Below are 25964 nucleotides of genomic sequence, written 5' to 3'. Positions count from 1 at the left end.
AGCGCTGCAAAGCGCCAGTGTGGTCAAAGCCCCAGCGCTGGGAGCGCGGCTCCCAGCGCTGTACGTTATTCCCCACAGGGAGGTGGAGTACGGACAGCGCTGGGAGAGCTCTCTCCCAGCGCTGGCGCTTTGACTACACTTAGTGCTTCAAAGCGCTGCCGTGGCAGCGCTCCCGCAGCAGCGCTTTGAAGTGCAAGTGTAGCCATAGCCTGAGGCACTTTTGAAAATCCCACCCACTCACCCTCTTTTGTAAGGCACTTTGAGACCCATGGATGTGCTCAGTAAAAACTAAATATTATTAATCTAATTCCTCATTGCCCTTTCAATGCAAGCAATAACAAAGTACAGTAACTCCACTTTAAAAACAGATATTCATCATGTCTCTTGGTTATACGAACTTATAAAATTGCCAAGTGCCTTTGGAAACCATTGTTGTATGCAGTGCTGTTGTAGCCATGTTGGTCCCGGGGTATTAGAGATACAAGATAGGTGATGTAACATCTTTTACTGGACCAACTTCTATTGGTGAGAGAGACAGAGATGAGACCTGAAGAAGAGCTCTATCTAATCTCGAAAGCTTGTCTCTCTCCCCAGCAGAAGTTGGTCCAATAAAAGATATTACCTCCCCCACCTTGTCTCTCTTTTTGAACTATTGTCCATTTCGATCCTATTCTTGAGACTTTCCTTCTTATTCTGTGGTATAATGATCACCTTAAAAATTATTCTTTTAATAGAGAACAAAGTTAGTTACTAACTGCCAGTCTCTGAGTTAATGTTCAGAATCTCGATTGTATTGCAAAGCTGAAGAACGGAGGGGCAGTTTAGTTGTAGGTTTTTATTAAGTTGATGGGAGGCTGGGATCCCTTTCTGAGCAGTAGCTCTTGCACTCAGGTAGCTTTTGCCTTCAGGCTTCCAAGTTGATCACACATCCAGCTTTGTACTCTGAACTCTAACCAAAAGATCTTGATCTCCACTTCCTGGAAATAAAATCCAGGGAGCCAGACTCCGCCTCTCAGAAGGCAAATCCTGTAACATAGCACTGGGGAAGAGGAAAGGAATACAGCTGATCTTAGAAAGCAACTGAAGGACGAAAACTGCTAGAGCCCAGAAGGGATCCTAGGCTCTGATCAGCGAAAAAGCCTACAACAACCAAACTGAATACACAGTAAGTTCCCCAGCTTTACGGCACAAGGGGGTCCTTAACTTCAAATCAGTGAGTAAGGTTTATAGCAGGGGTCGGCAGCCTTTCAGAAGTGGTATGCTGAGTGTTCATTTATTCACTCTAATTCAAGGTTTTGCCTGCCAGTAATACATTTTAACATTTTTAGAAGGTCTCTTTCTGTAAGTGTACATACAATAATAGTTGAGTTATATAATATAAAGTAAACAAGGTTTTCAAAATGTTTAAGAAGCTTCATTTAAAATTAAATTAAAATGCTGATCTTACGCCGCCAGCCTGCTCAGCTCGCTGCTAGCCTGGGGTTCTGTTCACCTAGGCCAGCAGTGGGCTGAGCGGGGCCTGTGGCCGGGACGCCGGCTGGCAAGGGGCTGGCAGCTGGGACCCCAGACCAGTGGGGGAGGGAGGTTCAGGGGTCAGGGCAGAGGGCTGGGGGTGTGGGAAGGTGCAGGGCAGAAGGCTAAGTGCCTGTGGGGGGGGTTCAGGGGTCAGGGCAGAGGGCTGGGGTTGTGGGGGGGTTCAGGGCAGAGGACCTGGGGGTGTAGGGAGTGCAGGGCAGAAGGCTGAGTGTATGTGGGGGTCAGGGCAGAGGGGCAGAGGTGCTCAGCTCGTGGGGGTGCTCCCAGCCCCCTGCCCTGAGCGGCTCATGGCAGGGGGCTGGAAGGGATGTGCCCTGTTCCACCCCCTTCCCCAAGGCCCCGTCCCTACCTCTCTCTGCGGCCTGTACGGAGCAGCGAGCACGCTGCCACTCTCCGCCCTCCCCCTCGCAAGGGCCATCAGCTGATCGGTGCAGGGAAGGAGAGGGGTCGGGGCAGGAAAGCAGCATGCTGGGGGAAGAAGCGGGGGAGGGGGAAGCTTGGCTGCCACAGGACTAAGCTGCTGCCTCCTGCCCTGCAGGGGAGAGCGGTGGGCGGGGGGGTTAGTGGGGCTGGGGGCCGGGACTGCGGCAGGCAGCAGCGTGCCACTCACAATCGTCTTGCATTCCGTGTTTGGTGTGCGTGCCATAGGTTGCCCCCGTGGTTTATAGGGATGTAGGTTTATCATCAGTTAAATGGGCAGGTCCAATGAGCTGACAAGTTTTAATAGAAGCCAGTCAAAAGCAGCCTTCAGAGCAGGCCTGTTTGGCCCCGCGCCCCACGCGCATGGAGGGGCGGGCGGACAGCCCGCGAGCCGACCGCGAGCGACTGGGCTAGCCCGCTGCGTCCGCTCCGCGCGCGGCTCCCGGCGGCTCCGGGCGGCGCGGGTCCGGCGGTCCGGCAGAGCTGCCGCCGCGGTCATGCCGCGAGGGTCGGGCCAGCAGCCGCCCGCAGCGCCCCTCCGCGGCATGCCTGCGGCAGGTCGGTCGGCTGGCCTGCACCGGGCCTCAGGCATGCGCCGGTGCTGCGGCCCAGCCCCGGCCCCCGCTGCCCGGGGACATGGGAGCTTTTTAGCTTTTGCCGCCCTAGGCACCAGCTTGTTTTGCTGGTGCCTAGAGCCGCCCCTGCTTCAGAGGAATTATTGTGTTGTGTTTAGTTTATGATACTCATTTCAGCTCCATTGACTGTATTTTGAATTAAGAGACTTGTGACCCAGAGACCTCTGCATGCCAGTTGCCAGAGGGCACAGGAGTGCATAGGGTTTTTTTTACGGGAATTCCTGGGTCAGATTACGTAAAATAGTTCACCAAAAGGGGTATGTGAGGTCTCTACTGAGAGCCACTAGCCCGCTGGTTAACACAATCACAGCAAAATGTGTGTACAGATCAGATTTAAGCAGTTAAGTATCTATACTGAAAATTATGTTCCTAAGGTCTTAAAGTTAAAGCAGGTCACCAGGAGGTGACATAACTCAGGCAAGTTCCTTTCAGGCAAGCGGTACCAAATTGCCTATTTTCCTGACTGGTCATATGTGTGTCAGGCTTACAGTTCATGGCAATCTTGGGTCTATTTTCATACTGAGCCCCAGGCAGAAGAAAAGGTTTTGAAAACTACCAGAGAGGAAATTCACAGGATACAACAAACAGCAGGGGGTGTCCTGTTTCTGACTAAAGACAGAGGATTGTTAGAGTATATCTGGGGGATACAAGGAAACGCAGAGACTCCTTCATCAAGGAAGCAAGCTAACTGTGTTTGTCTTATGAAAGGGGCTTAGCCAGCCTGGCTGTGAAATTCTGTAAAGATTTTGGGTGAGCAATACTCTACAAGACATCAGAGTATTTTGTTAATTAAGTCTCAAAGGCATGTTATGATTTTGTTTTGTACATAACCATCTGTTTCCAATATTTCTACTTGCTCTCTCTTATCTGAGCTATACCGATCTCATAGAGTGGGAAGGGACTATGAAAGATCATCGAGTCCAGTCCCCTGCCTTCACAGCAGGACCAAGTACCCCCTGACAGATTTTTTTGCCCCAGATCCCTAAATGGTCCCCTCAAGGATTGAGCTCACAACCCTGGGGTTAGCAGGCCAACGCGCAAACCACTGAACGATCCCTCCTGCCTTGGATTGCTATGCTGTGTTAAATAAACTTTTACTTTATTTGACTATAAATGTGTCAGTGCTGGGTGTTAAGTGGAGCGGGGATCTGAGGTGAAACCGATAAGCTGGGGGTACTGTTCCTTTGGAAGCAGCAAATCTGTGAATACTGCTAGTGTCCAGTGGACCAGAGGTGGCGACGCCGGGAAGAGGTTCAGAGGGTTTCAGAGCTGGAGTGTGCTGATTGCTAACTTGTAGAGAGACAGCAGGGCCTGCAAGGCCTATCGGGGAGGGCTTGTGTTGCCCCTGGTCAATGGAGTTGGGGAGCTGACTCCCAGCAGGCACAGCCAACGCTTCCTCACACCAAGGGCAGACAGCAGCGAGTGGCCTCACAACTCTGGGCATCCTTGGAAAGCATCACAGGGATGTTACTTGTTCAACTTCTTATTTAGTACCTGTTTTCCCTCCTCTTCTGAATGGTTGTGTATTTTGTTATTTTAGTCAGTCTAGAGCGTTTACCAATGTCAGTTATGCTGCTTCCCCTCCAGGTACTGAACAATCATTAAAACTTGTCCACAGATAAACATGTCAAATTATCAACTCACAGTCAATCCACCCATTTGTCCTGCTGACAAACCAAGTCATTTCAATCATTTTATGCTTTTTTCCTCTCAAGTGTTCTGCGGGGAGCATGTGATGGACGGCTCATGTGATTAGTGATCAAAAATTCCCTCTCCTGCACCATACCTTGTTCTTGGCTGTTGGAGTCCTCCTCCTCCTCCCTCTTCTCCCAGGGGATTGCGCTAGTGCCCTCCTCTTCTCTGTCAGAAAAACCATGATGTGCACATTCCTTTGCAGATCAACACGCTCTTCCAGAGACTCCAATCTCACTGCATAAAGCTGCACCTCATTCTCTTGATGCATGGGGACTCACTCTGCCTTCCTGCTTTTCCCACTCATTTTGGCAATAAAAAACTCTCTCCAGGCAGCAGTTTACTGTGATCTGCCCCCTGCTAGCAAAAGAACACAGATGTGAGGGCAAAGCTTTGCTGGCAGATGCTGCTGTTAGGGCTGCTGTCTGCATAGGACCAGTCATACGGGGATGATTGAGAATAGTGAATGTACGTAACAAACCTAGTTTGCAAATGGCCTCTAGTCCAGGAGAAGTTCACACAAAATGTTCCACAAACACACACATCTGAGAAGCAGCATGTTCTTGTGGATAAGGCATTGGACTGAAACTCAGGAGACCTGGCTTCATGTCCCAGCTCTGCCACAGCTTTCCATGAGCAGATTTCAAAGCACTTTACAAAAGAGGTCAGTATGTTTTATCCTTATTACACAGATGGGGAAACTGAGGCACAGAGAAGTGACGTGGTCAGCCCATCACTTACTCTCTCCGTGTCTCAGTTCACCATCCTTTCTCCATCCCTTGTCTGTGTAGACTGTCAGCTCTCACAGCAGAGGCTGGCTCTAGCTGTTTGTTCATAGAGTACCTAAAACCGTAGGGCCCCAGTCTCAGTTGAGGCTCATAGGAAGAACTGCAATAATGATAATAAATACATTTGTCAAAATCAAAGTCTTCTCATGACTCACTTCCAAACAGAAAAAGGCCAGCTCGGGCTGAAAAACAATTCATGGCACAGAGTTCACTCTGCTCTGTTTAAGAATGAACTAAACAAAATGCCATTACTAAGGCCCTACTTGAATTGTGGGATGTTTGTCAAAAAATTGCAGCTCACTTGCAGACAAGCTGTGGAAAAGTAATTACCTTGTTATTTGCAATAATAAAGTCCATTATTACTTTTCCGCCATTTTCCACTATCGGCCACCCGGGGCTGAGAGCAGGGGCCTGGGGCTGAGAGCGGGAACATGGGGCTGACAGTGGGGGCTTCCACTGTCAAAATCGTGGTGGAAGCCTAATATTGCGGAATCCCCAGTTTCTGCAAGTTAAGTAGGGCCTTGGCCAATACGCATTATAAAAGAGCTAAGCCCTAATGGGGACACAATCATGACAGCCAATCTGCAGCTGCCATCCTGTTTTCCCAATCAAGGCTAACATAGGCACCTGTGGTCTCCAAACAACCATAAGCTCAGTTAACTCTTCCACTGCCTAACACATACAGTAGGACTAGTGTAAGAATCATCCCTGCTGAGAGCTGCATGGAGATCCGGTGTGTGCATCTCCCCTCCTCCACATGTAACTGGAGCTCCAGATCCTCCCTGGCACCATCCCCCTGCACTTCCTAGACTCTGCAGAGGGCTCACTGCAGGCTCTAAGATCCACACTGGGGGAGGAGAGGGCTGGAGTAGAATCAGGGAGATGCATATCATCCACCCTCCAACTCCCCAGAAGATGCCTGAAAAAAATAATACTGTTCCAGGCCATATTGACTTATCTTGGCAGCCCTTGTCCCAGGAACCTGGGAACTTCCACAGCCACAGGGGGAATCCAATGGCACTGGCAGGGGGTTCGGGTGTCCAACAAACAAGAGAAGGAATGTGGGGCCTTTGTACAGATGGCCGTGGCCTCTTGCAGATCCCCCCAGGATCGAGGTGAATCTTGTGGAATCGAAAGGTCTGGGAGATGGCAACCTTGCTCCCTCAATGGGGCAATTTGGGTTCATCTTCATGAGGATTTTCAGTAAACATTCCCCTGTCATGGCTATTAATGCCAGAGGGGACAATCTATGTCAGTGCAATGTTAAGTCTGAGATTTTAAAACAAAAACAGAGAGAAAACTGTTGAATTCTCATGGCAGCATAAGCTGATGTGCAAGTGAATGATAGCTAGGGTGACCAGATGTCCCAATTTTATAGGGACAGTCCCAATATTTGGGGCTTTTTCTTATATAGGCTCCTATTACTCCCCACCCCGTCCCGATTTTTCACACTTGCTGTCTGGTCACCCTAATGATAGCAGGACCTTTCCTTACATGGTTTATTTACAGGCATACTCATCAGTATAGGCTGACTGCATAACAGTGGGTGATGTGACAAGTTATCGGGCAAATATGGCACAAATATGGGTTAATGAAAACTTGCAGCAGCAAAGACCTTTTCAGAGCTATTAACGTCAGTCTCTGGAGTTTGCTAATCTCTCATGACCTCCTACACCACAAAGTAAACAAGAGTGTTCTAAAGGAAACTAGAAACTCCTCTAATTACTGAAACAGCTTAAGCCACTGCTGAGTATTAGTGGGCTGAAAAGACAGAGGCCAGTACTTTTTCAACACTCTTTGTATTATGTATTATGATTTTCTCTATGGAGAGTGCTGCCATAATGGCTCTCTGGGTCTTTTGTGTAGTGCTGAGAGAGGCTTCCAAAATCAGTGATTGGGATGGATGTAGGAATCACTGGATGAAATTCTCAGGCCTGTGTAATGCAGCTAGTCAGATTAGGTGATCATAATGATCCCTGATGGCTTTAAAATCTCCAACGCAGAAAGTAACTTTTTATTTTCAAAAGCCAGTGTGATGGGGCAAGGCCGGATGGCTACAGTAAAGTACTGAGGAACAGGTATGTTAGCCCCAGGCTAAACAAATCCCTAGCACCGTGGTAACCAAATGGCAGTTTCTCCAGGTTAATCAAGACAGGCTAATCAGGGCACCTGGGGTCAGATAAGATCTTTCTAGAAGGCAGTGGAGATAGCTACACTGATTTGGCTGCTGCAAGCCAAACGTGTAGCAGTGACGTGTGTGCATGGGGCCATGAGCAATTACCCCACCATTCCAGTGGAGATAGAGGTTCAGGGGAACCCCATTGAGGCGACAGTGGGCGTTGTTCCTAAACTCCCATATCCTGTAGTTATTGGGAGGGACTATCCAGGGTTTGATAATTTACTCCCCCCGGAGAGGCTGGAGGGAGGTGGAGACCCTGTTGGCAGCGACTCATCATTGGGGGAATGTCAACCCCCAATGTTTTCTGAGTTTTCTCAGGATCTATTGTCAGCCGCCCAAAAGGCCCGGAAGACAAAAAAAGAAAGGAAGGCCGCGAAGGCTTTGGGAACCTGGATCCTGACCCAGGGCCGGAAGACCGCACTAGTAGGTAGATGGACACGAGCAGCCATCAGAGAAACTACCAACACGGAAGGTGAGCCGGAGACTGGCCCCAGCCGTGATGGCGACGAGCCGTTGGAAGAAGCAGAATCTGGCCCCTGGGAGCTCAGGCAGGTTAGTCCTGGGAGAGAGACTTTCGGACGGGACCAGGCAGAGGACCCTAGATATGATAACGTCAGGAAAGAGGTGGCTGAGATAGATGGGAAAGACTGGGATACCCTATTGCCTTACCTCATGTTCGCCATCCGGGAAGTTCCACAAGCCTCCACAGGTTTCTCCCCGTTTGAACTACTATATGGGCGCCACCCCCGAGGCATATTGGATATAGCCAGAGAAGCCTGGGAAGAGGACCCAAATCCCGGAAGGAACATAGTCGAGCATGTACTACAGATGAGGGATCGGATAGCCCAAGTTACACCCATTGTACGAGAACATTTGGAGAAAGCACAGGAGACCCAACGGACCCATTATAACCACCAAGCAAAGCTTTGACGGTTCCAACCAGGGGATCGAGTAATGGTCCTGGTGCCCACAGCAGAAAGCAAGCTGTTGGCCCAGTGGCAGGGACCCTATGAAGTGATTGAAGCCGTGGGAGAGGTAAACTATAAGGTGCGGCAGCCAGGCCGCAGGAAACCGGAGCAAATTTACCACATTAATCTTCTAAAACCTTGGCATGATCGAGAGGCATGCTTAGTCACCCAGGAGACCCTTCCCCAGAAGGATAACTTACATGAGCAAGTGAAGATATCACCCGACTTGACGTCATTCCAAAAGATTGAGGCAGCCGACATGATTAATCGCAACCGAGATGTGTTCTCTACAAAACCGGGGCAGACGACTGAGACCTATCACCATATCCGCACGATCCCTGGAGCCAAGGTAACACTGAGACCCTACCGAATCCCAGCAGCCAAAAGAGAAGAAATCAAGGCCGAAGTAAAGAAAATGTTAGAATTAGGCGTTATTGAAGAATCCTACAGTCAGTGGTGCAGTCCAATCGTTCTAGTGCCCAAACCTGATGGTACCACGAGATTCTGTAGTGACTTTCGCCGACTGAATGAAGTATCCCAATTTGATGCATACCCCATACCACGCATCGACGAACTGGTTGACCGACTGGGTAGTGCCCGATTCTTGACTACACTGGATCTGACAAAAGGGTATTGGCAGATTCCCCTGACCAAAGAAGCTAAAGAAAAGACAGCGTTCTCCACCCCAGACGGGCTATTCCAGTACACTGTCCTCCCTTTTGGGTTACATGGGGCCTCAGCCACATTCCAGCGCCTCATGGATAAGCTGCTGCGCCCCCATACTAGCTATGCAGCTGCATACCTAGATGATGTCATCATCCATACGCCAGACTGGGGAACCCACTTGGAGAAAGTTGAGGCAGTACTACGCACCTTAAGGTGGGCTGGCTTCACCGCTAATCCTGCTAAATGTGCCATAGGACTAGCAGAGGCTAGGTACCTGGGATATATTGTAGGAAGGGGTATAGTGAAGCCCCAAACTAATAAGCTAGAGGCGATTCAAAACTGGCCCCGGCCGACCCGAAAGAAGCAGGTCCGTGCGTTCCTAGGCGTGGTAGGCTACTACCGACGTTTTATTCCCCACTTCGCCTGTAGGGCGAGTCCTCTGACGGACCTGGTGAAGGCTCGAGGTCCAGACATGGTGAAGTGGCCCGACGCTGCAGAGGGGGCATTCATAGACCTTCGGACAGCCCTCTGTAATGACCCCATACTCATAGCCCTGGACTTTACCAAGGAATTTATTTTACAGACAGATGCTTCTGAGGTGGGGTTGGGGGCAGTTCTGTCACAAATGATTGGAGATGAAGAACACCCGATTCTCTACCTAAGCAGAAAGCTGCTGCCAAGAGAACAGAAGTATGCAGTAGTGAAGAGAGAATGCCTTGCTGTCAAATGGGCCATGGAGACACTGCGTTATTATCTCTTGGGCCGGCGATTTACTCTTGTGGTGGACCATGCACCCCTCCAGTGGATGCAGAGAAATAAGGAAAAGAATGCAAGGGTCACCAGGTGGTTCTTATCCCTCCAACCATTCCAGTTCCGCATACGGCACAGGGCTGGATGCCACCATGGCAATGCTGATGGTCTTTCACGAGCACACTGCCTTGCGTCCCAAGTTGCCCAACCCTATGGTGTTGAGCAGAGGGAGGGGGGATATGTGATGGGGCAAGGCCGGATGGCTACAGAAAAGTACTGAGGAACACGTATGTTAGCCCCAGGCTAAACAAATCCCTAGCACCGTGGTAACCAAATGGCAGTTGCTCCAGGTTAATCAAGGCAGGCTAATCAGGGCACCTGGGGTCAATTAAGATCTTTCTAGAAGGCAGTGGAGATAGCTACACTGATTAGAACACCTGCAGCCAATCAAGGCAGGCTAATTAGGGCACCTGGTTTAAAAAGGGAGCTCACCCCAGTCAGGGGAGGAGGAGCCAGAGGAGAGAAGTGCGTGTGAGGAGCTGGGAGCAAGAGGCACAAGGCGCTGGGACTGAGAGGGTGTGCTGCTGGAGGATTGAGGAATTATCATACAATCAAGCATTATCAGACACCAGCAGGAAGGACCTGTGGTGAGGATAAAAAGGAGTTTGGAGGAGGCAATGGGGAAGTAGCCCAGGGAGGTGTAGCTGTCATGCAGCTGTTACAAGAGGCACTTTAGACAGCTGCAATCCACAGGGCCCTGGGCTGGAACCTGGAGTAGAGGGCGGGCCTGGGTTCCCCCCAAACCTCCCAACTCCTGATCATTCACAGGAGGAGTTGACCCAGACTGGGGGTTCCACCAGAGGGGAAGATCACTGAGGTGAGCAAATCCGCCAAGAAGCGCAGGACCCACCAAGGTAGAAGGGGAACTTTGTCACACCAGGCAGATGAAATTTTTATAAAATCTATAGTTGCCTATTCCTGGTATTGACTGCAGAGTGGAGAGCTGCTGTAAATGGAAGAATAAATGTTGATATGTGCCAACTTTTCCCACCCCTTTTAACATGTTTTTTCTTATTGGCATCACTGAGACGTGTGGGCATAACAGAACCACCTATCCCCTCAATTTGTGCTTTGTTTTGGGTGGTTAATCAGTTAGCTAGAGTGAAAGGGATAAAATACAGGTATCTAGAGGGCACACCTCCACATGGTATTTTGCTCTTTTGTAACCTAATCAACTTACACCAATGCAAACTTTTAATGTACATGCAGTTAAACTGGTTTGTCATTTTTAAAGCAGTTTAGCTTGATCTGATTATTTTACTGAATTCAGAGAACCAGTATAAACATGGTTTAAAGTAGTTTAAATGTGTCTGCACTAGGAGTTTGCTCTGATTTAATAAAACAATTTAACATTGATTCACATATACTGGTGATCTTTGCTAATAGAGATAAGCCCTCATATTCGGTGAAAGGTCTGCTTTACAGCTACAGAAGCTAGAACATTCTCGTGCTTAGAGATTGTAGTCCATTATTTTGAGAGAGAGCTAGTCTCTTGCATGCAAGACACCGCCCAGGTTTAATGAGCTCTCATAAAATGATTTATTCCAGAATGAGGCAAGTTGGTTTCACCTGGCAACAACAATTTTTAAATCTACATGAAACGTCCACTAAAAAAGAAGTGGTTTCCACAGAAATGTTTATGCATTTTCAGTTTAAGAACATAAGAGTGTCCATACTGGGTCAGACCAAAGGTCCATCTCGCCCAGTATCCCGTCTTCTGACAGTGGCCAATGCCAGGTGCCCCAAAGAGAATGAACAGAAGAGGCAGTCATCAAATGATCCATCCTGTCGCCCATTCCCAGCTTCTGGCAAACGGAGGCTAAGGATGCCATCCCTGCCCATCCTGGCCAATAGCCATTGATGGACCTATCCTCCATGAACTTATCTAGTTCTTTTTTGAACCCTTGGCCTTCACAACATCCTCTGGCAAGGAGTTCCACAGGTTGACTGTGCACTGTGTGAAAAATACTTCCTTTTGTTTGTTTTAAACCTGCTGCCTAATAATTTCATTTGGTGACCCCTGATTCTTGTGTTATGAGGAGTAAATAACGCTCCTTATTTACTTTCTCCACACCAGTCATGATTTTATAGACCTCCATCATATCCCCCCTTAGTTGTCTCTTTTCCATGCTAAGAAGTCCCAGTCTTTTTAATCTCTTCTCATACGGAAGCCATTCCATACCCCTAATGGTGGTGAGGGCTACAGCTGGGGATGAAGGCTCTGGGGTGGGGCCAAGGATGAGGGGTTTGGGGTGCAAGCTGCCCCAGGGCTGCTGTGGGGAGAAAGGGCCCCCTAGCTCTCTCTCACTGCAGCAGCTTGGGCTGGGGGAGGGGCTTCTCCCTGGCCACGGCAGCTCTGGCGGGGCTGGGTTGGGGTGCCTCTCTGTGCAGGGCTGGGGAAATAGCACCGCTGTCCCAGCCCACGGTCACAAGCAGCTCCGCTCCCCGCAGCCCCTCCAGCTCAGAAAAGTTCAGGGTACGAGGCTGCCTGTGGGGCACCCCCCAACACAGCCTCCCCACACCACTGTGGGCACCTCCAGCTTCACAGGCTGCTGGCCTAGTGGGCAGCTTTGCACAGGGTGGGGTGGGGCTCTGCCTTCCGCCCCCTGTGCTCCCTGGGGGAGGTGCTCATGGGTGGGTTCAAGCTCCCCAGCTCCCACAGGAGGGGTAAAACCACCCTTGGCGGCATCAGCCACTGGAATTGCACTCACGGCTGTGCCCGCGCGTGGTTACACGCGCCTCACGAGCCACACAGGGGATCAGCCTTTGCCTCCCTGTTGCCGGCACAGAGGGCCCGAGGCAGCAGCAACAGTGGTTCGTTGCCCGGTGTGCTTCGCTCCAATAAACACACCAAGGTGGAGAAGCAGACAAAGTTTATTTGAGCCCAAATAAGGTGCAAGGGAGACATAGCAATCTCAAATCCTGCACACAGATACAAGCCATTTTCCCCTTTTTATACATGATTTCAGCTAAGCATTCCCATTACCCCCACACTACTTATCCCCCTTTACCCCCCCCCCCCCATTTCCCATATAGCAAATACATTATGCAGCTAGCGATTACACTAAGCAGGTTAAATCATACTTGGCAAAAACCACTTTAGCTCGTTAGTAACTCTTCTGTGAACAGTTACCTTGTTTTACTTTCCTGGATCTGTTATTCTGCCCCCCCTTAGCCAGGTGCAAGCAGGCCTCATCATTATCTCCTGGCAGTATCAGGGTTGAGCTAGCTGTTGCACATTCCATTCTCGGTTACTGGCCTGCTAGGTCGATTAGAGTTTAACATGGGGGGCCCTCTAGGCAAGCATAGAATAACTTTGGTTCATTCAGGCCTAATACAGATGCCTGATGACACCAACATCCCTGATCCCACCGGCTGACTCGCAAGGTTGGGCGAGCTCAGGGGCAGGCCTGACACGCTGGGGGGCAGCAGCCACGGGGAGCCCAGGGCAGTGTGGCATTTCATCCCGCGGTGTGCAGCTGGGTCTTGGGGCGGCAGCTCGGGCACTTCCCGCTAACTCGCAGTTGCTCATTAAACCCACCGCATGAGTTGGCTGAAGCACAATGGGCAGGGGTTGCCGCTGCTTGTCTTGGGGTTTTAATTCCTCTCCACTCCATATGACCCGTCCCGGACCTGGCCATGGCAGTTTCAGATAGGCTGGGCCAGGCGAGGGACGCTTCTCCCCGGCTGTGGCAGCTCTGGCTGGGCAAGGTAAGGCTGGGGTAGGCCAGGGGAGGGGACCTCTCCCCACCTGTGCAGCCCTTGGTAGCCTGCTGCATGGCCACACAGCTTAGAGAGAACTTAGGAGAGGACCTTCCCTTTTATCCCATGGCAGCTTACTTTGCTTAATAGCCTTTGGTGAGGGACCTTGTCAAAGGCTTTCTGAAAATCTAAATATGCTATATCCACTGGATCCCCCTTGTCCACATGCTTGCTGACCCCCTCAAATAATTCAAATAGATTGGTGGGGCACGATTTCCCTTTACAAAAATCATGTTGACTCTTCCCCCAACAAGTTATGTTCATCTATGTGTCTGACAATTTTGTTCTTTACTATACATTTCTGCGGTGATAATCTTTCTGTTTATGTAATGGATGCCTCTTTCAATATACCTTAAGTAAAACCATTGTCATATAGTGCAGCATGACCTGCAGCTAGCTTAATGGCATTCACCCAGCTGTTCATCGCTGAGTCAGGGGGTTGATTTTTGCATTATTTTTTATGTAGGAAAAAGAGTACAAGGCCCACATCCTCAGCTGGTTTAAATCAGCACTTACACTAGCACCAGCTGAAGATCTAATCTTAATAATAATCATTTCTATCATGGCTCGTGACGTTTTGTGAGGATTTCAAGTATCCAATCTACCTGCCTATTTATCTGTCAATCAGACTTACATGCCCCACAACATTTCCATAGGATCTGAGTGCCTGAACGTCTTTAATGTATTTGTATTGTGTGTGGGAATAATTGGCCAGGATCATAGCTCTCATCAAACAAAATTTGTTCTGAAAATTAGATACAATCAAGCTGTGTTTTAAAAAAGTGCAAATATACAAGTCTGGGCTATATGTAGTAACTTAGGCTATTTTATAGGATCTAAACGGAGACAATTCATTCAAATAAAGAATTAGATATATATTGCTAAAGATGAGGGATCACAATCTGACCCTCTTACTCATGTCGAGTAGGTGGCAGAATCTGGCCTTTTATAAATGAAAATGCTAGGTATCGTTATTGTTGTTTTTCTTCTTGGAGCATGCATAAATTCCCATTAATGTTCTGGCTAGAATCAAAATGTTGGTTCCCATTATAGTCATTTACTGTAGTGTTCTGAGTGCTGTTTTCCTGCCTTCTCAATAATATTTGCAATCGGTTCAAAATTCTACAACTTGCTTCATTTTTTCCCCCCTGTCCCCACTACTCTCATCTTGTTCCTTCCTTCAGCTGAGAGCATGGCTACTTCTGCTGCTGAGAATTAGGATAGAACTCTTCTAACATTCAGGACTTTATGGACCAGCTCTTCAGTAGCGTACAGTAGAGCCCCATTGACTTTATGCCAATTTAAACCAGCTGGGGATCTGGCCCAATGAATATGTAAATTGTGCTTCCCTCTTCTAGGGATAGGCTTAAGTCTATTTGCCACGTCACCTTCTAGTGGCAACATTCAACATTGCACACAAGCCCTAAAACTATTACACAAGCAGGAATGTTGCTCGGGTTATCACTAGCAATTTAATATTGACAAGTATCCCAAACTCCACTGTGCAAAATAAATGCTAAGTGGAAGAGAGGGTTCCCAGCACTTTTTAATGGGAGCAGACCACTTCCATTTACATTCTTTTCTCTTCCTTTAGCCTAGCATTACCAGGATGGAAAATGATGAAAGTGTATTAAGGAGGAAATTAGAAATGGTCTGTGGTGTTCCCCTATTCTGGAGTATTGTTGAAGAATGGGCCCAGGTGGAATCATTCCAAGCGAGGCCAGATGACCTTCTCATTTCCACCTACCCGAAATCAGGTGAGTGCCACTGATCTATTAGGAGATTCTTCTTATGCAGCTAAAAGGCACAAACCCAGGGCAGAAATGGAGGCTACTGCCCAACTCTTATACTACATATATGCCACATTCACATCATAACCCCTTTATCAATTCCTCAGTTAGGTATAGAAATCTCTTACTCAAAGCCTCCTCCATCTGTGCCTTCGTGATCCCTTTTTATTGAAGAACCCTATTCAAAACACTGCAGTATACATGGGTTTTACTTGACCTTGTCATGTAGGGAAGAAGCTAAGAAGCCTACCAGGCCAAAACTATAATGGGATTCAAAAAAGAACGAGATAAGTTCATGGAGTACAGGTCCATCAGTGGCTATTAGCCAAGGTGGTCAGGGATGCAACCCCCATGCTCTGGGTGTCTCTAGTCTCTGACTGCTAAAGCTGGGGGGTGGACAACAGGGGATGGATCACTCAATGATTGCCTGTTCTGTTCATTCCCTTTGGGGCACCTGGCATTGGCCACTGTCAGAAGACAGGACACTGGGCTAGGCGGACCATTGGTCTGACCCAGTATGGCCGTTCTTGTGTTCTTAGGAATGTAGTAGATTTACAGCCAGAAATTGGCTCAGTAGCTGGTCCCTGTGAGTAGAACTGGGCCCAGCTCTTCTGCATCAGAGCACGTGAGCCCAATCCATCCAATTAAAGGGGGCTGGGCTACTCCTGGGCCTATAAAGGGCTGCCAGAGAGCAGGAAATAAGAGGTGAAGGAAGTGGGTGGGATAGGCTGTGCCTGGGGAAGGGAAGCCATGGTGGAGTAGAGCTAACTCCTGCAGTGGGTCCCTGGAGCAAAGGGCTAGGTGCTGAGGAAAGCAGCGCTGAGCCTACTGCTCCAGGAAGGGAGCAGAGCTGATTAGAACTCAGTGGGGAACTACCAGGAGGAGAAGTGCCAGACTGTTTTCTGTTGCTCTTCTTGCCTGTGTTATGCGAATAAGCCTTCTCTAAGGTGACTGGGCAGGGCAGGGAGTGTTTGGAAGCTGGGGAGAAGCCATGCCCTGGGACAATGCTGTGCATAGAAAGAGAATAAGACCACAACCCCCTTTGTCCTAACAGGTATGTGTTCAAAAAGTGGCAAAATATTCCTTCCATGTTGCTCTCTTACCATCATTTACCATAGACTCTCCGGTTGCTGAATGCCATAGACTTTGTGGGCTAACACTGGAATGCCCTTACTCAGTGTTCAGGAAGGAAAATTGTCAACTTGATTCTGACCAACATGAGCCGGGGGTGAGTTCTTCTTTCACAGGATGGATGAAGTGGCTTTTTGCCCTCAACATAGGCTCAGCGCTGAAGGGTGGCAGGATTCTATCAATTCACACCTCCATTTGTGAGTAATTTATTTCCCACAAGCCTAGTGGGAAATTTGCACTGGGTCTTCAGGCAGTAGCAGAAACATTGTGATGTTATATCAAGTTTGTTGATATTGGACTTCCATGATGATAGGCCCTTTGAGTCACTTTGTTACTGACATCACATATTCAAGCGCAGGCCAAGAAAGCCCAGGAGCACTGATTTCACCACCCTCAGTCTGTTGCTAAAGGCCAGAGGCTAGAAGGGATCGTCATCTGGTGTAAATTGGCATAACTCCATTGTCTTCAATTTACACCAGGAGAGGATCTGACTCCGTGCTTATGACCTGCCTACTGCATGCTAGAAGAGTATTTAGTGAGGTTGCTTTATATTTCCAGGCACAACCTGGATCAGTGAAATTGTGGACATGATCTATAACAACGGTGACGCAGAGAAGTGTAAACGGGATGCGATTTACGTTCGGGTCCCTTTCATGGAGCTGATCATCCCAGGAATTTCAAATGGTAAAGATTCGCACACTGCAGGCAGGCTCCCGGAGAGATCGGAGCTGCAGCTTTGACAACCCTCCCTTTAGGAATTGTGTTGCCCAAAACTGAATATGAGGATATATACTTACCTGTTGGGAGGGTTGGTTAACTGGCGCCAAATTCTGTCCTCAGATATATACAAGCAAATCTCCTTGACTGTGCTGGGAGATGCACGTATAGATCTGAGGATAGAATTTAGCCTTTACTGTTTCTAAAGCACTCTGAGTTCTTTGGAATGAAAGGCACTCTGAATCTGATCCACAGTGCACTGAAGTCAGTGGAAAGATTCCCACTGGATCTGACCCTATATAAGTGCAAACTGTCAATGGCATTAGGATCCTGTGCACAAGGAACTTAAATATGAACTGAAATGTTTTAAAAATAACTTAATACAAAAATGGATTAAGGTGGGATTTTCAAAAGTTTATAGGAATTAGGTGCCAAATTCCCAGTTATGGTCAACAGAGGTTGAGCACCTAACTCTCATATTTTCTTTTGAAAATCCCACCCTAAAGTTAAGTTTTCCGCTGTTTGCAAGAGGAGTTGTTAGGTGCTGAGCTCTTTTGAAAATCTGGCCCTAAAAGGGGTATAGAATATTATATGTTCACACCCTGACATTTTTAAGATGTGCTACTATGTTTTTACAGAGCTATAGTCACACCCCATTAAAAGATGGGGGTGGGGGACAGAAGATTTCTCATACAGCTTCACATAAGTACATTTCACTAGAATCAGAAAAGTTAGAGATGCACAAGGCTGATTAGATGATCTAGTCTCACTTCCTGAAAACTACCCCCTGTGGAAACTCTGCCAGATGTGCACACAACTTGCCTACCCAGCAGTGAGGGAGATTTCACCAGCTTCACTTTCAGAACCAATGTATGGTTCTTTAGTTGCTTAAATCTACTTCTATCCTTATCCACATCTATCTGGACTTCATCCAGTAGAGAGAGACAGAATGGCAGCTCAGGATTATTAGTGGCTGCGGGCCCAATTCCTCTCTTCGTAACAATGGCCCTCTGAGTATAAACAGTTTACGATCAAAGCTGTAATAGTCCTGTTTTTTCCTTTAATCCCTTTTGTATTTTTTAGGTGTCGCACAGCTGGCTAAAATGCCCTCTCCCCGATTAGTAAAGACCCATCTTCCTGTTCAACTCCTTCCTGACTCCTTCTGGGAAAACAACTGCAAGGTGGTTATTATTTCTTTGCATTGCGGTAGCAGAGGCTCCAACCAAGATGGACATCCCATTGCGCTACACTCTGTGAATACACATGCAAGAGAAAATTCCTGCCCTGCAGAGTTTGCAATATAAATAGACAAAGGAAGCACTACTATACCCGTTTTACAGATGGGGGACTAAGGAATGGAGAGATTAAGTGACTTGCCCAAGATCACATAATGAACCTGTGAGAGATCCGGCAGCTGAACTTAGATCTCAGGCAGTGCCTTCTCCATATGAGCAGCCTTCTATCTGAGATTTGCCACTGGAAATTAATACACTAATGGATTAAGCTGGAGTTTCCATAGGATTCTAGTGCTACTGTGTGTTTAGTTTTTTTTTTAAACACACACAAAGATTCTCAGTGACTAAATCCAACCACCATCCTAAGTACTGATGGTCAAACAATGCATCACTCAAATGAGCCTAATTTGACTGAGATATCATCCCTGAATTTCAACAATCCATGCACTTTGCAGACATATTTGATACCCTCAGCAGTGCTGGAGAGGAGGATTCCAGGGCCAGGTTATAGCAGGGACTTAAGGTATGTCTACCCTGCAACCAAAGGAGTGATTTGAAGCACAGGTTGGCCTACTCACTCTAGCTTTAATCTAGCTAGCATGGCTAAGAATAGCAGAGAGGACATGGGGGTGCAGGCTAGAAATGTGAGTACATCCTCAGGATCCCCGGCATGCATGTACAGGCCGTGCTGAAGCCCATGTCCCGGTGTCCTCCCTGCTATTTTTAGCTGTGTTAGCTAGATTAAAGCTAGAACAGGTATATCTTCTGCGGGCTGCAATCACACCTCCAGTTGTAAACATACCCGGAGGGTGAAATCCTGGCCCCACATTGACTTCAGTGGGGCTAGGATTTCCCCCCTGAGAGCAGGGTGCTCTTTTCTAGGCAGCTGTGAAGGAAATTCTGATTGTTGGACTCAGTCTCTTTCTCTCTCCCCTCCAGCTTGATTCTTTGCATTGATGGGGGAGGCAGCAGTTATGGTTAAAGAACAAGAGTAGCCATTAGGCCTACTGGGTACTAGTCACAATTCTGCCACTCCTGCTTAGTGTACCTCCCTGTACCTCAGTTTCCCCATCTGCAAAACACTACATTACTCAAGGCTGTAAAGTGCTGTGACTTCCCTGGGTGAAAGCTTCGGTATAGCTGAGGAACAATAGTGTTGCCTACTCTGCCAGTCCCCATCAGTTGACTGTGACCTTGTGAATTTCTGCCACGCCCCTTTGGTTCTGAGCAGTTCATTTTTTTCACGATTTGGAGGGATTTTCCTTTTAATGCCATGACTAAGCCTGAAAGGGATTGCTCTTAGAGTGATTTGTCCAATGAGATTTACAGTGACTCTGGTGAGAGACCTACAAACAGCTGAAGTGCCTTAAACACTTGTAAAAACTGGTCACATTTTTTTTGGAAGTTTGGTTGGAAAATTGATGGAAAAATAGACACAGTGTTCATAAATCTCCCCACCCCTCTCTTTTTTTGGCCAATGTCAGAGCTAACTGAAATGTTTAGAATTGAAAATATGTCAGATTTCAATGAAAATATGGGTGGGGAGAAATCTGAAAATATTTTTGCAAATTTATTTTCTTGTTTTTCAATCAGTTTTGTTACTCTAACATTGACTCGATTGATCATGGTAAACATCCTTCTCTTCTCCACAGATCATCTATGTTGCCCGAAATGCCAAGGATGTGGCTGTCTCTTATTACCATTTCTACCAAATGGCAAAGATGCATCCAGAGCCTGGCACCTGGGATGAATTCCTGGAGAAGTTTGTAACTGGGGAAGGTAAAACTTGAAGCTAGAGTCTCCCTACAACACTGAGCTCACAGGCTGTGACACTGCTAAGCCAAGAACTATGGAGCAGATCCTCAGCTGCTCTAAAGATACTTTATTATACCACATGAGAATCTCTTCCCATGAGTGTATCCAAATTTCAGTTAGACAGAAGCCCCTACAGGGCAAGATAAAAGAACATTAACACATCTCCCATCAACCTCCACTTCTTGGTTTCTGGTCCAGAAACAAGAACAGGATCACCTAGAACATCTCTAAGGGTATGTCTACACTATGAAATTAGGTCGATTTTTAGAAATCTATTTTATACAGTCTATTGTGTCTGTCCACACTAAGTGCATTAAGTTGGCGGAGTGCGTCCTCACTACCATGGCTAGCGTCGACTTACAGAGCAATGCACTGTGGGTAGCTATCCCACAGTTCCCGCAGTCTCTGCCACCCACTGGAATTCTGGGTTAAGCTCCCAATGCCTGATGGGGCAAAAACATTGTCGCGGGTGGTTTTGGGTACATGTCGTCAGTCGCCCCTCCCTCCGTAAAAGCAACAACAGACAATCGTTTCGCGCCAGACACCAGGGCGATTAGAAGAGCACAGCCAGGCACGCTGCGCATCAGAGAGGCTTTGAAAACCAGTTTCATGAATGGCCAGGCTTCAGTGTGACAGTTGTGTGTGTTTCTCCTTGATGCAAACCTGCCCCCTTTGTTGATTTTAATTCCCTGTAAGCCAACCACCCTCCTCACTTTGAAATAAAGTAACTATTGTTTTGAAACCATATGTTCTTTCTTAATTAAAAAAAAAAGAGATAACAGACAAGATAGCCCCGGTGGGGTGTGGGAGGAGGGAAGGACAAGGCCACATTGCTTATTGTAGCCACACTAAAAATCAAACTGCTTGAATGACAGCCTTCTGTTGCTTGGGCCATCCTCTGCAGTGGAGTGGCTGGGTGCCCGGAGCCTCCCCTCCCCCCCGCGTTCTTGGGCGTCTGGGTGAGGCGGCTATGGAACATGGGAAGGAGGGCAGGCGGTTAGACAATGGATGCAGTGGGGGTCTCTGCTCTTGTTGGCTTTCCTGCAGCTCCAACAGATGCTTCATCATGTCCGTTTGCTCCCCCATTAGCCTCAGCATCATGTCCTGCCTCCGCTCTTTGTGCTCACTTAATTCTTTCCTGGCCTCTGCCACTGAAGGCCTCCATGCATTAAGCTGGGCCCTATCAGTGCAGGAGGACTGCATGAGCTCGCATGAGCATTGCGAGTGAGTTTTTTTCACCTTCTAATCTGCGATAACCTCAGGGACGGAGATGATAGGGGGAGCGTAGAAACATTCTACGCTCTACGATTCTGGGGGGACTGCATGGTCACCTGTACTGCTGAGCTCGCCACGCTGACCAAACAGGAAATGAAATTCAAAAGTTCCCGGGGCTTTTCCTGTGTACCTGGCTAGTGCAATGGAGTTCAAAGTGCTGTCCAGAGCTGTCACAATGGAGCACTCTGGGATAGCTCCCGGAGGCCAATACCATCCATTTGCATCCGCACTACCCCAAATTCGACCCAGCAAAGTCGATTTTAGTGCTACTCCCCTCACTGGGGAGGAGTACAGAAGTCGATTTTAAGAGCCCTTTAGGTCGACAAAATGGGGTTGGTTGTGTGGACACATTCATTTTTAAATCGACCTAACGTGGCTAAATTCGACCTAACTCCGTAGTGTAGACCAGGCCTTAGATGCTCAGGCAGTCAGCTTGCCTAGCTAAAGTCTCAAATTATCCATTCCTGGAGGGGGGACGGGAATGAGTTGTGTCAAAAGGGGTGTCATCCAGCACCCCCTTATTTCCCTATCAACCCATTATCCTGGTATGATTGTGCCATTATGGGGTTTTTTTGAGTCACCCAAAATATTCACTATTTAACCTGACTTCTTTGCTGATATCACAGTGAATCCATATTAAATGTGAATGTTTCCCTTCTCTTCTACTCCTCTCTTTGCTTTAGTTGCGTTTGGACCTTGGTATGATCATGTGAAAGGCTGGTGGGAGAAGAGAAAGGACAAGCCGATTCTGTACCTGTTCTATGAGGACATGAAAGAGGTGAGGGAGAGAAAGAATATAAACTCATTGGCCCCACATGCGTTGTTTGTTTGCATGAGTATAACAAGTAGGAAGCAGCTATGCCTATCAACAATACTTATTCAGAGAGCAAGAGAATCAGGCAAAGGGATCAGGCTTCACAGGTAATATGCTCAAGTTCTGAAAAGAGTTACATCACAGCTGACAATAGGCATGTCTCCAAGATCCAACTCCTGTACATTCAAATAAACAGAACTAGCCAATATAATTTGCAATAGTGCTATCTGGTGATTCCTAATAATATCACACAAGGGATCTCCCTTTGAAAGGAAAGGCCAAACCCCTCCATTCTCGCTGTCCCCAGTCCCCACCACCTGGGCTGAAAAAGTGACATTGTACCAGCACCTTTTAATAGTTTCCACATCATTCTGTATGGCATCTGACAAAGTGTCTTTCTTTCTAGGATCCTAAACGTGAAATACAAAAGGTGTTACAGTTTCTGGGAAAGGACTTGAAGGAGGATGTGGTGAATAAAATCCTCCATCACACCTCATTCCAGGAGATGCAGAAGAACCCCACTGCCAATTATAAGATGGTATCAAAAGCTCATATGGATCACAGTGTGTCTCCCTTTATGAGAAAAGGTGAGAGCCCCCTGACAAGAAAGGAGGAATGGCTGGTGTCAAAGTTAGACTCAGGACTCACAGTTTGTCAGACCACTCTGTTTTATTAGCACAGCGCTCTGCTAATAACACCCAGATAATGTGAGCACCATGCAAGACACAAACTATCTTATTTATACAGATAAAGGGTGAGAACGTAACAAGATAACAAAGGGAGCAGAATCAGATAAGTTTACCTGGGCTAGGCATGCATAGCTTATTTCCTTACTAACTATTACCCATCTTCTGTTAATGTTTCGCCATTAGCACCATTGTTTATGCCTAATGTTTCTTTTCCTGGCACCTGTATTTCAACATTTCTTATTTCTGCTTAAAGGTACATACAACATTTCTTTAATCCATTCTTATTTTTACAATATAATTCATTCTACTTTCACACTGGTAACATGGAAGCAGGGCCAATAACAGCTATAATCTGAGGAAAAACCAGCCACTAGTTCTGCTTCCATAGGTGGGGAAAATCTCAGGATCCAAGTTTTATTCTTTACCAGCCAAACCTGGCTAATGATGGAGCTGCCTAGGAAAAACACTGCTCAAGGAGAAATGGAACTAATGGGGAATTAGGGTGAAAAATTGTCACCATTTAACCAAGCCCTCGTGAGATCTCTGAAAGAGGCAAGAGACAGAAGAGGGAAAGTAGACTATAGAGTGAATCATTCCTTTGTTTTCACAGATTTATAGGCCAGAAGGGACCATTATGGTGATCATCTAGTCTGAACTCCTGCATAGCACAGGCCACAGAATTTCACTCAGTGATTCCTGGTTTTCTCCTCCAGGTATTGCGGGCGACTGGAAGAATCACTTCACCGTGGCCCAGAATGAGGCATTTGACTCAGATTATAAAGAGAAGATGAAGGGATCGACACTGCAGTTCCGAACGGAGATCTGATGCAGCAGTAGCTTCCTTCCCCCATCTGGCTTAGGTGTTTAGTTGGCTTGGACAAGGGAGAAACTGAAATTAAATGGGGGCACCAAAGCGAACAGCAACTGTTAACTACTTTAGATATGATTTTTTCCATATGTTTCTATTTTTGTGGGGTCTTCAGTTCCATAACTGCCATTTGGATAATGCAGATGGGACTTCAAGCCCCACCCCTCTGGACTGTCACTAGGATCAGTGATGGTTTCAGCTGTTGTGTGCTGAGATTCTCAAATAACCACATGACTCCAGGGGCTGGGGCTTGAAGAAAACCCACTAAACATCATGTGTCTTGTGGTAAAATCACAGGAGATGGCAATACTGAGGTTACTCCACCAGAGTGATTATGCAGCCACTATCATTAGCAAACAACAGCAAGCTATCTTTGGGAATCTTGGCCTCAGTTTTTAAGGTCTCATGTACAAGGCCCTACACAGTAAACTACATGGTACCGAGTTTGTCTGCTAAACCTGAAAAGCTGAGCTGAGCCTGCTGTGACTCAAACCACCAGGTTCCAGAAAGTCTAGCTGTGCCAAAGCTGATGTGTAGACCGTTAGGTGCTTTGAGAGGAAAAGCACTGGAAGAGCTAGATATTAAGTGATGCCCTCCAAAAGAGTCTTTCATTCAAACTGCATATGTATGTCAAATGTGCCTGCCTGTGAGCACACTCACACACACACGGATTAAAGGCTGTCAATCTGAGTTTGCTTTCTACTACATTTGACATTGTCAGTGAACCCCCATAATGTCTGGAGGCAGGTAGCCTGGGCGATGTGACTTCCCCATGGTTTTGTAACATGACCTGCCACACGGCCATGGGGGTGGCCCAGAAAAGGGGCATCCCTAGACCATATGGCGCTCCAGGTGAAGAGTGTCTTCAGCGTCCCCCCTCCATTTGTTAAACTTTTGAATACCTTGTTTTTTATTGCACAATTTGCATGCATGATTTATCCCTGTCATATAGGATGACAAATTTGCATGCTAGGATCTGTATGTCAGTATTTATAAATGCCCTATATAAGCAATTTTTAAAAAATGGTTTCCTCTCAGCTTATAGAACTTTTTAATTTCAAGAATAACTGAAATGTACTAACATCAAATAATTGAACTGTGCACCAACATTGGGTGGACCAGTACTAAACAGTGTTACAGCAGGGGACAGCCTTAGAATATTAACCCTCGTCCTTTAGTTCAAAAGTCCTAAGCGCTGCCAAACAGCTGTTAGGTGGCGTGGGGGGATGAGGCGTGCTCGGGCGGGGGAGAAGGAGGCGAGGAGGGGGGAACTTGGCTGCCAGTGGGTGCAGAGCACCGATAGTTTTTCCCCATGGGTGCTCCAACCCTGGAGCACCCATGGAGTCAGCGCCTATGTTCCCATCACATTTGCACCTTGCTGCAATGCTGAGCCCAATACTGAGCCCCTGAAGGCTTTTTTGGGGACATCTTTTATTTTCTATGGGGGAAAACAGACAGCATTAGGGACAGCAAAAGTCTTAAAAAGTCATCAAACATTACGTATTATGCATGGCAAGAGAAGTAACGGTATTTCTTTTATATTGTTGCACAGATAGGGGTTCGATAGATATCTCTGGTGTCTCATTAAATATGCCCTTTATTAGTTGCTACTTAGACTCTTCAACTCTTAAAACACAAATACACTGTCACAATATTGCAGCTGGGCTCTCAGTTCGCTTCACTTCATTCTCATATCTCACTGACTGACTGGCAACGCCCCACCCCTTATATACCTGTGGGCCATGGCTGATAACACTCTAGGGGGTTCAAGGAAAATGTGGTTCTGAGAAAGTCTGGAAGATTCCATGAACTTCTACAAAGGCCCAGAACATTCTAGGAGGTTAGTTAAAAATGAATCCACAACATTTCACTTCAAACATTCTATTTTCCCAGCACCCAGCGCCCCTCAAGCCTGGCAACCCAGGCAGTCGCATGCGTCGCCTGCTCCTGAATACGATCTTGACCCAGAAGAAACACTTGCATTCCTCACTGCTCTTGGAATAGCCATGGGGACATGGTGACCCTGGCCTCCTGCCTTTTCCAGTTGGCCTCATTGTGAAGCCTCTCAGCAAGCTGAATGTATTCCGCCCTGGCCTTCTGCAGAGCTTGTCTCTTATCCCAAGCTCCTCCCTCTCCAAGACACTGTTCATAGAACTGGGAGGTTGTGTTTCCCT

At 47.4% G+C, this 25964-nt stretch overlaps 1 protein-coding gene across 3 annotated transcripts; it reads left to right on the top strand.

Moving 5' to 3' along the window:
• The first annotated feature begins 215 nt into the window (after window positions 1–215).
• LOC120406284 (sulfotransferase 1 family member D1-like) lies at window positions 216–24480 on the top strand. Of its 3 annotated transcripts, XM_039540853.1 has the most exons (8): window positions 216–1165; window positions 15051–15213; window positions 16936–17061; window positions 18178–18275; window positions 19982–20108; window positions 22103–22197; window positions 22640–22820; window positions 23636–24480. In XM_039540853.1, exons 2-8 carry the CDS (start codon window positions 15066–15068, stop codon window positions 23746–23748), a joined length of 888 nt encoding a protein of 295 aa, XP_039396787.1. In that variant the 5' UTR covers window positions 216–1165; window positions 15051–15065; the 3' UTR covers window positions 23749–24480. The 3 variants fall into 3 exon arrangements, with proteins under 3 accessions (XP_039396787.1, XP_039396788.1, XP_039396789.1); XM_039540854.1 differs by lacking the exon at window positions 15051–15213; XM_039540855.1 differs by lacking the exons at window positions 216–1165; window positions 15051–15213 and adding an exon at window positions 16017–16474.
• Window positions 24481–25964: the final 1484 nt, after the last annotated feature.

The sequence above is a fragment of the Mauremys reevesii genome, linkage group 5 (genome assembly GCF_016161935.1).
Source record: "Mauremys reevesii isolate NIE-2019 linkage group 5, ASM1616193v1, whole genome shotgun sequence".
In the NCBI taxonomy this organism is placed as follows: domain Eukaryota; kingdom Metazoa; phylum Chordata; order Testudines; family Geoemydidae; genus Mauremys; species Mauremys reevesii.
Note: the sequence above shows the minus strand (reverse complement) of the source record. Positions and strands in the feature narration are given on the sequence as shown.

Bases quoted from the DNA above. Each gene is read 5' to 3' on its own strand.
- LOC120406284 (XM_039540853.1), top strand. From the start codon at position 15,066: ATGGAAAATGATGAAAGTGTATTAAGGAGGAAATTAGAAATGGTCTGT. The intron at 15,214-16,935 runs GTGAGTGCCACT...TTATATTTCCAG, and splicing joins TTCCACCTACCCGAAATCAG to GCACAACCTGGATCAGTGAA. The intron at 18,276-19,981 runs GTGGTTATTATT...TCTTCTCCACAG, and splicing joins TCTGGGAAAACAACTGCAAG to ATCATCTATGTTGCCCGAAA.